This window comes from Podarcis gaigeae, assembly GCF_964106915.1.
Source record: "Podarcis gaigeae genome assembly, chromosome: 1".
NCBI classification, from domain to species: domain Eukaryota; kingdom Metazoa; phylum Chordata; class Lepidosauria; order Squamata; family Lacertidae; genus Podarcis; species Podarcis gaigeae.
In genome coordinates this window covers 80,387,412-80,399,705 of record NC_139678.1, presented here as the reverse complement: position 1 = coordinate 80,399,705, position 12,294 = coordinate 80,387,412, and the positions used below count along the sequence as shown (strand labels likewise).

The 12,294-nt window shown below is 44.1% G+C and overlaps 1 protein-coding gene across 6 annotated transcripts in view; it reads left to right on the top strand.

The window, feature by feature from the left end:
• The window catches only part of MYRF (myelin regulatory factor), a 102,000-nt gene that overhangs the window by 67,722 nt on the left and 21,984 nt on the right, over positions 1–12,294 (top strand). For 3 of the 6 annotated variants that reach the window (XM_083699001.1, XM_083699003.1, XM_083699005.1), the window contains 8 exons: positions 4,011–4,206; positions 4,991–5,067; positions 5,577–5,687; positions 6,397–6,487; positions 7,444–7,509; positions 10,650–10,850; positions 10,941–11,049; positions 12,166–12,275. In XM_083699001.1, coding sequence (XP_083555127.1) covers positions 4,011–4,206; positions 4,991–5,067; positions 5,577–5,687; positions 6,397–6,487; positions 7,444–7,509; positions 10,650–10,850; positions 10,941–11,049; positions 12,166–12,275 — 961 coding nt within the window. The remainder of the gene's footprint in view (positions 1–4,010; positions 4,207–4,990; positions 5,068–5,576; positions 5,688–6,396; positions 6,488–7,443; positions 7,510–10,649; positions 10,851–10,940; positions 11,050–12,165; positions 12,276–12,294) is intronic. The other 3 variants (XM_083699002.1, XM_083699004.1, XM_083699006.1) reach the window with 1 other exon arrangement.

Below are 12,294 nucleotides of genomic sequence, written 5' to 3'. Positions count from 1 at the left end.
TATATAAATACATGGTGTAACTGTACAGCATTTGGAATACTATGCAAAGTTCTGGTTGCCTCATCTCCAAAAAAGCGAAAAGGTGCAGAAAAGGGAAATCCAGATGATCAAAGGATGGAGCCACTGCACTTAGAAATAATTTTTGAGGAGACAGGATAGAGGTTTATAAATTACGTGTGGTGTGGAGAAAGTAGAGACAGAAGTTTCTCTCCCCCCACCCATCACTATAGTATTCATTGTTCTCACTTCGGCATGACTTTATTTTGCTGAAGAAATTCTCATTGCCTCCAGTCTAGCTGCTTCCTTGACAAGGCTCTTTAACCATTCTTAGAGGAGGATAACTAAAAACGACTTGGCTTTCAACATAGCCATTTCCCATTAACGTTCCATGGGCTGTAGGCAGCACATGTTCAGCAACATCCCCTGTTCTCAGTGAGGTGAAAGCAATCGTTTTTAAAATAATTAACTTGGGTAATCTCTCCCTCAATGAAAACCATGTTGTACTTTTACAAACTAGAGGCGCCCATCCTCCCTGTTGCAGCAGAAATAAACGCAGAATAAAACCTTTTAAAAATAAAAAATATACATATACTAATCCTTGAATTTCGCTGAGAAAGTAAGAGCTTGTGGCCCAAGTTGCTCTAAATGGAGAAAGATAGGTTGTGAAGCACTCAGACCACATGATCTGCACACTCTACAGCTAGGTAGCTTTCCCTCACCTATCCCCCCCCCTTTTACAATTCAGATTTAATAATTTTAATGAAAGATACCATTTTTAAAAAATGCTTATACTTTCGAAGGGGGTGTCAGGCATTACATGCCACAGTGATTGTAATATTCAGGCACACTCTCCTCATTTACAAGGTGGCTAGGATGTGCTTTGGAAGAACAGGACATTTTTCTGAGATCCTGGCTTTAAGGCAAAGTGGAATATAATATGTGAGATGTCTCTCTTATCTGTGGAAATTGTAGTGCTATCTGTTGCCATGGGCGTAGACATCTGCCTCATAAAGAGGCCTCTGTGCATACTGTTACCCTCCTGTGACAGGAGCATGGCTCACTGCGTTTCTGGGGGTGGCTAACTTTCTGCCCTTATCTCCAGTTCTGAGTTGCTACTGTCCTCCCGCCCTTGCCTTTTCATTTTTACCTCATATCTCACACTCATTTCTTCATTATCTGTCCTTGAATTTCTCTGCATTTTGACCCAATACATGTTTTAAACATTTGTACACGTTTTGTAAAAAGAAAGATTCGGGCTTTTCATTTGAACAGATTGCGGTCCTTGATTCGTGTTGGATTTGCCGAGCCATTTGTAAAGGGCTGGGTAGCGAAAGTGGCTTGATTGAATGGCGGAAGCTGCCAGTTTTGTTCTCTCAGGTTTCAGTGGTGAATGGCTAGAGGTCCAGTACAATTTCAGTGGCAAACAGAAACTATGTCTATTCTAGCTGAAGAGCCTGAGGAGAGATGAGGTAGCTTAGAACTGAAGAGGAATGACCGTGTGTCCACTTTTTTTGGGGGGGGGGAATGGAAGGGGAAGAATTTGGCTTTTGGATAGGGCAGAATGGTAAGCACTGCAGGAAGGAGGGAATGGCACAATGAATCACCAAAAATGTGATGGAAAGGGGGGAGAGGGGGAGAGAAATTCCTCTCATACTTTCTGGCTAAGGTAGCTTACTCTGTGACCACCATCTGGTTTTCGTTCAGGGCACATCTCTGGCAGCTCAGGGTCCCCCCTGTTGCTATGAGGAAGAATTAAATGGCTCTTTATAGGGCCTGCCAGGTTCGCTCAACCCAAGGGTGCTGACAGCAAACAGAGTTTATCCAGTTGCTGCTGGCATGTCTGTGGAGGATTGTCGGCATGTGCATGGCCAGCTTTGGACCTCTGGAGGCCAAAGCAACTTACTGAAATGTTCTTCTTGCTATGGCCACACACAGAATCCTGCACTGGATTTTGAAATTCCTGGCCATCTTGGGTTCTTCTTGTCTATCCCACTTGTTACTGTGGTTGTTTTGAGCTTTGACTCTTTCAACAGTTGCTAGCCCTTCCTATTTTCAACAGTCCCTCCTTTTTCCTGTCACGATCAAGCCCCTTGGTTCAAGTCTTCCCCTCTACAGCTTTCTGAAGCCTAAGGAGTTAAAGATACCAGCACATACTATTTATCTGTTAAATAAGACTTCCCAACCCTAACAGACTACAACTCCCACTAGCCCTGGTCACCATGGCAACGCTGGCTGGCGCTGGTGGGAGTTGTAGTCCAAAGCACCCAGAGATTAAGAAAGACTCTGTTGAATTCTAGTGCTAACTGAGCCCTCAAAAACTCATTGAAACTGTACATCTTAGTGGCTAAAAATATAAAGTTTCAGTTTTTATAGTAGGAAGTGCAGATCTTCAGGAGCTCTGTTACTGACCAGCTTGATAGGGAGCCTCTTCTTACACTTGGGCCTGTAAAGAAGTAAGCCCAAATGAAATTAAGGGGAGTTTTTTCTTTCTCAAATGAGAAAAATCAAATTTTAAGGGTGCATTTCCGCCAACAAGTACTTAAAATATACCGTAACTCGATCATACCGGCCTGCTGAATTCGACAGCATTTATTTGTTTTTATTTGATTTGCACCTATTTGGTTGCAGTTTATGTTCATGTATATCGGTCCGTGAGGCAGAGAGGACTTCCCCACAGAGCAAACCAGGCATATTGGGAGCTGTGTGTATGCGTGCCTGTTGGCGAAGGCCACATATTTTCAGTGTTTCCATGACAACTAGTCCATTAAGGAGACATAGATTAAACCTCCCCAGCTGCTACATATGTTGCTTCCCCCCTCTTATTTGACACTCTGAGCTGCTGCCGCTTTGTATGCTGAGTACATACACTTCAGTCATTGGGGGGGGGGGGGAAGAGTTTGGAAGGTGTAAGGAGCAACTTCAGGTAGCTCTGTTTTAAGACATATGGCAGTCCAGAATGAACCTAGTCTTGCGCTGAAGCCAGCAAGATGCATCTCACGTGGAAATGTCTTCAGTGGCAATTTGGGTGGGTGGAATCTTGTTGAGGTGGGAGATTGCCAAGTCTCGGGATGATCATAAATTGCTTTACCAGAGCTAGCAAGCAATGCCAACCTAATCAGCTGTTAGTTGGCAGATCTGTAGGGAAACCAAACAAATCAAAGCAGAGCTGCTTGCTTCATACTGTTTACCTTTCCCCCACCCCCGGAGCATTGCCATTTCCCTTAGTGGATGTTGAAGAAGGAACAATGCTAACTGACAGTGGTAATTTTAGGATGAGAAGAGAACCTTTTGCCTGTTTGTAACTGTCAAATATCCTTTGATGTTTTCCCTGAAACTATTAAGCTAGCAAATCTGGGACTCACATGTTGGGATTAGTTTATGTTGTCACATCCTCCTTTCAAACCTAGTTACAAATTCCCCTACCCCAACATTACAACCTCAAATCCAGGGTGGTGTGATGGACAGAGTGGTGGACGGACCAGAGAGATCCAGATTTGCACACACACACCCATTTAGCCATGCAACTCTATAGGTGCTGTTGGGCCAGCCCACTATCTCTCAACCTATCCTACTTCATTGTATTGTTGTAGGGCAGGGAATCTCATGGGGCCCTCCAGCATCTCTGTTTGGCCTTCTGGATTCTACCCAGGTTGTCTCTGAAAATTGTCCCCTATAAGCTGTTATTTGCATTGGGAGAGGAGCCCAAACAGTTTAGGGTGCTTTGATAAACAACCCTGTAACCTAAACTTTTTCAGAATAGGGCTGGGTAGGATGGGCTCATGCTTCAAGAATGCTTGCTGGTGATGCCTTATGTCCAAGCTGACAAATTGTGTTATGGGGGGGGGGGGGGAGAGATACATGGTTACCTTCCAAATGTTTATCGTTTCCAGGCAAATGTTATGTTTGCAGATGGCAGAAGAAGTAGCTTGTGCAATTTGTGGAGTGAGAGTATCTGCAAGAAAATAACTTGAATGACATTGAATGTTCACGTCTTCTCCCTTTGGTGACAGACCGATGCCCACATACCGGGTGGATGCAGATAAAGGCTTCAATTTCTCTGTGGGTGATGACGCTTTTGTGTGCCAGAAGAAGAATCACTTCCAGGTCACGGTCTATATTGGTATGATTGGAGATCCTAAGTATGTCAAGACCCCCGAAGGCTTGAAGCCGCTTGAATGCTTCTATCTGAAACTGCACGGAGTAAAGGTAATTGTGAAGATGGGAATATGCAATGGTTAAAGAGGTGGAGCACAACCTCTGTTGATACCAGCACTTATGTGACTTATCATATCTATGAAAAACTTAGTGCATTTACTGCGCAGGTGGCTGTGTATGTGACTTATCAGGCCGTGTGTTTGTGCAGTCTTAGCTCCAAGCCATCTTACAGCCTGAGTGGTTGCAGTGGGAGCTGATGCTTTCAAAACTGGAGGTTTGATAACATCAGTCTTTTGTAATCCTTCAGTGGTTCAGGTGTTCCTCAAGGCAGATAACCCCACACTCAATTAATGTTGAGTGTGCAAAATGTATTTATCCCAGGACACCTTACAATGCAATTAAAACAAAAACATGAAAATAGAATATACAATCGCTAAATTCAATAAGCAGTAAATCTAATCAAATAACTATTAAAACAGCAGGGTTAAAACTTCATATTCAGTGTTTAAAATGCAGCATCCTTCCAATATGCCACTGGATCTGAATTTAAGCAAAGGAACACTCCCTCTGCATGCAAGTAGAATAATAGTGACCCCATGGTTACTTTCATATTGGGATGCAGCAAATGACCCTTTTTACTTGCTCCTCTCCTACCTCACCCAGCTGGAGAAGAGGGAAGGCAGAGCAGTACACATACTGAGTGCCAGTCACTAGGATGTCAAATAATCTATCTGCAGTCTTTCAAAATAAAGAGGTGGCTGCTTGTGGGAATACATGAGCCTGGAAACACATCATATTGTGCTCTCTAAAACGAGCCTGGATTTTTTCTTTTCAGTTGGAGGCCTTGAACCAGTCCATCAACATAGAGCAGTCGCAGTCTGACCGCAGCAAACGGCCCTTCAACCCTGTCATGTGAGTACTGCTTCCATTTGTGGGCCCACCTCCAAACCCTCACGTCTAACACATGCACACACCTTTGTGTGAGCAGTCCAGAGAAGATTAGGCACTAAAAAGGGTAGCTTGGACATGGCGGCTCCTGCGCATTAATCTGACTTCTGCTGGTGCATCGTAACTGGAAGAGGCTCTTCTTCCTACAGGCGGTGTTGCTTTCTTGCTCTCCTTTTTTAGTGTGTTGCCATCTGAATGCACCTGAAGCTTCCCAACCAGGAGCAGCACAGCAGTGCCTCATTGAAATAGGTGGGGGTTTAAGTGCTTAGCTCTGTTCTTGTGCCACTGATATCCCTGGGAGTTTAGGTACGTTTAGACACTTCGCCTGAATGCAAATTTCCTCCCCACCATGCATCCCTTGCATCCTCAATTTTACACACTTTGGTTGGTCCCATCCAGGTAAAAGAATATGCTTTCTCTTTGACACACGCAGAACGTCATTTATTCTTTTTTTAATTTTCCTTTTTTTCCAGGGTCAATTTGCCTCCGGAGCAGGTTACAAAGGTCACTGTGGGACGGTTGCACTTCAGTGAGACAACAGCCAATAACATGAGGAAGAAGGGCAAGCCCAATCCCGATCAGAGGTAGGGGCTGTGTGCTACCTGTCTCCTCCCCCCCCCCAAAAAATATGTAATTAAAGTTAACTAACTAACTAACTAACTAACTAATAAATGTGTGTGCTGCCCTGCAATGTGAACATTCTTACATTAATAAAATAGCAGAATAAAAAAATGGTGGGTAAAACTTGCTGCAAAATATTATCACCATTGAAAGTCCTTTATGTATAATTTCATAAAAAAATCAAAGCAATTTACAACACCTTTAATACTAGGGTTGCCATATTTCAAAAAGTGAAAATCCGGACACGGCTATGTCCGTGAAATTCTGGACATATGGCAACCCTATATAATACACACAAAAATTAAAACAGATCACCAGCTGATTATGTTTTTCTTAATTCTATGCATAAGTCTTTCTAGATCCTGAAAGGTTATCTTTGTACTGTGCCTGCGTGGTTTAGATGCTGCATATGCTGAACAAAAGAAGTGTATAGGCCATCATTTATTTTAGCTGCTAGGCCTAAAATTATTTCATTTTTTTTTTAACAGAAGAAAGGCAATGAATGTAATATTGTTGTTGGAATGCAATACATCAGATTAAGTTTGTAATTAATTTATAATATGTTTATTTTTTACTGATTTTTTTTAAAAAAAAATTGTCATCATGCCGAGTTATGATTAGGAGTACATTAAATTCTGCATTTATCTTCAACCCACTTTGTTTTGTTTTCAGGTACTTCATGCTGGTTGTGGCCTTGCAAGCTCATGCCCAGAGCCAGAACTACACTCTGGCTGCTCACATCTCGGAGCGCATCATTGTTAGAGTAAGTCCCTCTTTTCTCCCTTTCCCTTGCAGGACATTGTTCTCCTAACTCTGAGCACCTACAGCTCTTGACTTGACTTGATGGGGAATTCTTGACACTGGTACCAAACTGTCCCTGATTCCACAGCACCCCTTGCTGCTGCTGCCCCTTTTCCATCTGCAGACCCCACTATCTAACTCCTCCCTGGCTTTCTGCATCCTCATTTTCTCCTTTCCACAAATAAGGCCTTTGCAAACACCAAGTAAGAGAGATCACTTGCTTCATGGTTCCCAATAAGGAGATATGGGCAGGATTGGAAGGTTTATTGCTGGAAATGGTGCCCAGGGGCCATGGAATGTAAGACAGCTCTTGCACCCTCTGCAATAGAAAGAGGAAGCCAAGGTTGCAAGTAGGAATGGTGCAACAAGATACCAGCCCTGCAGTCATATCATTGATTGTGCTGTTCTGCTGCCTGGATGCCACCATTAAGCTTGCATACCAGCATGCAGCCCTGCTCCAAGGCACAGGGCAAGTCATATGGCTCAGATGTTAAACCAACTCACAATATTGCACTTGTGCAGACACATGCTTAAAGGTTCATGGGAAGGGGATTTGGGGAGCACATGAGGGTGACTTATAGGAAAGTCACATCTAATTTCACCTAGGTGGGCACAAATGTGTAAGGAACTCTTCCCCATGTCTCCACTAGACATTGCTTTGGGCCCCAATGCGTCAGTTCTGAAACTGATGCTCTCAAATGGGTTCAGCTAGTTGGATGTCTGAGTAAGCATCTTAAATAGTCTGGCTTCTTGGACTTTAGGAAGCATGATCTTGGGGGAAGGGCATATGAAGAGGTCAAGGGTGGCTCCTGTGCTTTCAGAGAGCCTTTTGCAAACAAGGAGGACACTAGGCTGTGACTTTGTGGTTGGCTGTCTCCGCCCTGCTGCCTTTTTAAGTGCTGTGTCCATTTCCTCTAGCAAAGGGCCGGTTCGGGGTTAAAACACAAACAGAGGGCGGACGGGGACCCCGGAGTCTGCAGACAAGTAAGTAGCATGCTGAACTATGCAGTCTCCGGGGTGGAGTTGGGGGGCTCTTTTGTAGAATGGGATGAGAGATGCTTCTGCCCTGAGCAGAGCTTGCCCCAGTCTTGTCAGTGAGGCTAAGGATCTGTCTGCACTAGCACAAGAAATGTGGTTTGGTTGCACATCAGATGCACAGCTGACTCATTTAATCTGCAGTGAAAATGGTGTGAGCACCAGAGTGCTTGTGGAACATGTCAGAAGCTGTGTCACATCCATGGCTGCTTCTCTGTAAACCTGACACTTTTATTATGACACCTTTTACATCATTCCTCTACATGTGATATAATAGTACTTACACAGCACCACCCATTGCAGGATTTCATAAGCAAAAAAAAAAAAAAAAAGGCCCAGTCTCAAGAAGCTTTAGTCTAAACATTGGCAGGTGAGAAGGCAGTGTTGTAAGAGGTGGATTAGGCATGCATGTGAGCAAATGCAGTTAGCTTTTGTTTCAGCTGGGGATCTTAAACCAAGGGCTTCATGAAAAAGGTGGGTTTTAAGGTGGGATCTGAAGGATGAAAAAGTGCATCCTGCAGCTGCTTGCCTGCCTGGGCTAAGAGGACTGATTGGAACACTGATGCATTGTAATAGATTCATGAAACTAGGACTATTTGGATCTGCCCAAAGAACAGAGCAGCACATTTTCAGCAGGACAGATCACATTAAAACAGTTGTGAGGGTACTTAGAATAAGGCTCATAACACATGTAATCGCAAAAGAGGAATAACGGGAAACAAACTCCATTTAGTATTACTTTTTAGACATATAACCAGAACTGTGTTAGTGTGTACTTTTTTTAGCTCTGAACTTTTGCAAATGGTAAATTTGCATAGAATTAAATATTTTGCTAGTCATGGAGAAGTGCAAAGGCCTCTGAGGGACACTGAAGCCCTTGCCACTAGAAGCCCTACAGAAGCTTCTCCTTGGATTGGGAAATTTCACCAGACAGTGCCTGGTGAAGCCCATGAGAGGTAGGAGCTTGGGCGGGAGGAGAAAGAGACCTCCTGAGAATCTTGAGATGCTGGAATCTGCTTCCATTGTGTGTTCTGTGCAAATGTACAAAAGCAAATGTTTTTATTAAAAAACCTTGGCTTTTGTGCAGAATACACACAGTGCTGCTTATCACCTGCCTAGTCCACAGAGGCTTGGCCAAACGGCAGCATGACTACAATGGATTTTTGTGAACTTTCACGCAGAGGTGATGGTTAAATAGGAAAGTGCTATGTCAGATAACACTCCCATTGAGCACAAGGAGTGAAATTATACTTCTGTACCTAGCTGGTTAAAATTCCTCATTCCTGTGACTGTGCTTCTCCCACTTTCTAAACTTTCTGAACTCTGGATAGCATCACAGTGACTGTCTCTCCTCTTATTCAGATGTCCATAATGCCATGAATTTTGAGGAGAACATGTGAGGGAAAGGGGGTCAGAGTTTGAGAATAACTAAACCCCTAGGTTCAGCTTTGGAACAGACTTGCATTGTGAAAGTGCAGCTCTGAACTGCATGAAATAGTGATAAAGAAGGATGCATAGGAGTGTTTGCAGAGGGGTGTTTGTGTAAAGCACAATCAACGAGCAGAATGAATCAGATAGGAACATTGGTGCCTAGAAAGAGTTACATGAAATTTGCTGCTGAAGCCCAATTTGTATCAGATGCAAAACTATGTTTCTGTGCAATTTTTATTGACCCAGTAGGCACATAATACCGAGCCAAATTGTGATTTAGCATGAACGTGTGTTCCCAGGGAGGATATTGTTGCTGCTGTGCTCCTTCTCCAGTCCTCCTGCTGCTGCTGCACTGCTCTCTTTTCAGCCATGGTTTGGTTAAGCCCTTGTCAGGAGCTGGACTCGTAGTTTGTCTCCTCAGACAATATGCTAAGCAGGCAGGAGCAAGGGCAGTGGAGGAGCAAAGCACTTAGGATCTCCTCTCCAGGAATCCACACATTTGCAGTAAGCCGTGGTTTGGCTTGGCATCACATGGAGACCTGAGCCATTGAGCCCCTACATCAAATAGTGCTGCTTCCTGGACTTGACCCATGTGCAAAAGGTCCTTTTCCCGAGAAGCCACAATCTGCCCTTACTACATTTGGGAATAGGGGCCAGGGGCTTCCAGACCAGGCAAGCTTAAGCCCCAGGAACATATTGAGAAAATAAGCACCATCTGAGATGTTTGATCCTCCTGTTCTCTCCTGTCACTCTTGTGCTGGCTTTGCCAATTAGCTCATCACACATTTATCATCACCATCACAACCCTCATGCAAGCCACCCTGTCACTTCCTTCACAATCCCTTGGGGATTTGTTTTGCAATGGTGATGCTTTGCCTCATAGCTAGAATTCCCACACACTCCTGCTGAGAGAGAAAAGCTTGCAACTTTATCTTTATCCGTTGTGGGCTGGAAAAGGGCATTTATCTCAGCAGGTCTGTAAACACACACTGACTCAGAACCAAGGCTCCTTCTGCTTAGCTTGCAAAGTGAACCAGACAGCCTTCCTCAAGCTGTAAACAACTTACTGTTGTGCATTTTGTCTAACTAGGCTGCAAAGTAAGTTTTCTTGGAGGCTGTGTTGCTGTCTCCAAACATGGACAAAAAGCAGTGTGTTCTTATCCATGCTGATGGTCATAAAACTTGAAAAAATGAAACTGGAATTCCCAAAATACTCTGCAAAGTAACTTGCATTTCATCTGACTGCAAAAATGTGCACTGAGTTGCCTATAAGGTGTAGTGTGCAAAATACTTGCAGAGGTGTTGGGCCACTAAACACTGTGGAGGGCCCTTATCAAAGACTTGCCACTCTGCATGATTTCAATTGCTCTGGTGGTTTGTTATTCTGTGCCTGGCTGACTCATTTGCTTATTTCTCTTGCCCAGCTTCAATATTGGTTGGTGGGCAACATTTTTGTTTTTAATGATTCAAATCAGTTAACTTGCGCAAAAGAATTCCCCCCTGCATTTAGGAAGAGGGGAGGCGACTGTTCTGCATTGGTCTTATTCTAAAAACAGCAGTTTTTTTCTCCCCAATAACTTTTTCTCTCTCTACAGTTCTGTGTTGTTGACATTAATGTCCTATGGGCATCTCTGCCCTCTTTTCTTTTCTTTTTGCAGGCCTCTAACCCAGGCCAATTTGAGAGTGACAGCGATGTACTCTGGCAACGTGCTCAGCTCCCCGACACTGTCTTTCACCACGGCAGAGTTGGCATCAACACAGACCGCCCAGATGAAGCCTTGGTCGTCCATGGCAACGTAAAAATCATGGGCTCCCTTATGCACCCATCAGACATCCGAGTAAAAGACGACATCCAGGAAGTAAGAGCTTGGCCCAGCATGCCTTAGTCAATAGGATCTCTGCTTAGGAAATGCAGTCCAAGGTCCTGATTGTGGGTCTTATGGTTTCAGGTGGATACCACAGAACAGCTGAAGAGAATCTCCCGTATGCGACTGGTGCACTATAACTACAAGCCAGAGTTTGCTGCCACCGTAGGCCTGGAGAACACATCAGAGACAGGTACAGTCCTCTCACTGATCCCGAGCTTCATCCTTGCACCTCTGTTGTTCAGGAGTTGTAATGCTAGCAAAAGTGTCAACATCCACTTTCACCGAAATCAGAATATCCACGATTTAACATATACCCACTGTTGGCCTGTATTTGGGACCTTCATAATAGTGTTTCCTGTCTTTCTGCGAAACATCCCTTAGGCATACTAAATTGTATGTATACGGTATGTGTCATCTGATAATTGGTTCTGATGTTACAAATATATGACACTCTACTTCGAGGTCACAGTTAGTGAAAGTCCCCAGTATTGCAGGGCTTGGGGGAAATGCTTTGGTCTTTCGCAGTCATTGCCATTCATAGAATCATAGAATTGTAGAGTTGGGAGGATCCTGAGGCTCCCTCTAGTCAAACCCCCTGCAATGCTTGTACGTATCTATGGTAAAAATCAAGAAATGGGTCTCACAAAGTACATTTGGGCTAAAGGTGGATCTCAGGTCTGAACTGGATAATGACCCCTGAAGTAGCACATGTCTCTTCCGCATGCTAGCTTTCTGTGTGCAGGTATTCCTTTTGCATGGAGAAACAATTTAATTATTTAAGCCCCACCAATAGATTTACGTATGCCCTGATTATCAGTCTTCACTAAGGGAGGCTGCAGGGAGGTTTTCTGCAGCAGATAAATAAAGCAGCCTTCCCCAACCTAGCGCCCTCCAGATGTTTTGAGCTACAACTCCAACCATCTCCAGCCAGTGTGGCCATGATGCGTACGACTGATGGGAGCTGTAGTGAAAAAATCTGACAGCTGCCAGGTTAGCAGAGGCTGACATAAAGTGTGGGCCGCATCCTCCTGCCTGGGAACACATATTTGCTTTATAAATTGTGAATCTACCCTTAGTTACTTGCTTATTTCTACCCTCCCATAGGCTACATTTGAGTTGTTTTCTCCTGCAGCATATTTTATACATACAGTATATAGCTGGAGGTATGTGCATCACAGAGTCCCCTACCAGCATTGGTCTAAACTCCCTCATACCTGATCCTAGCAGGTGCCTCTGGGATTCTAAGGTTGCACTTATATTTTGTGGCCCAAAGCCACTGTGATGCATGCTTCCCATTTCTGTTCAGGTGTCATTGCTCAGGAGGTGAGGGAGATTCTCCCAGAAGCAGTGAAAGATACTGGGGACATGGTCTTTACCAGTGGGAGGACTGTAGAGAACTTCCTAGTGGTGAATAAGGTGAGTGGAGCCCTTGGAA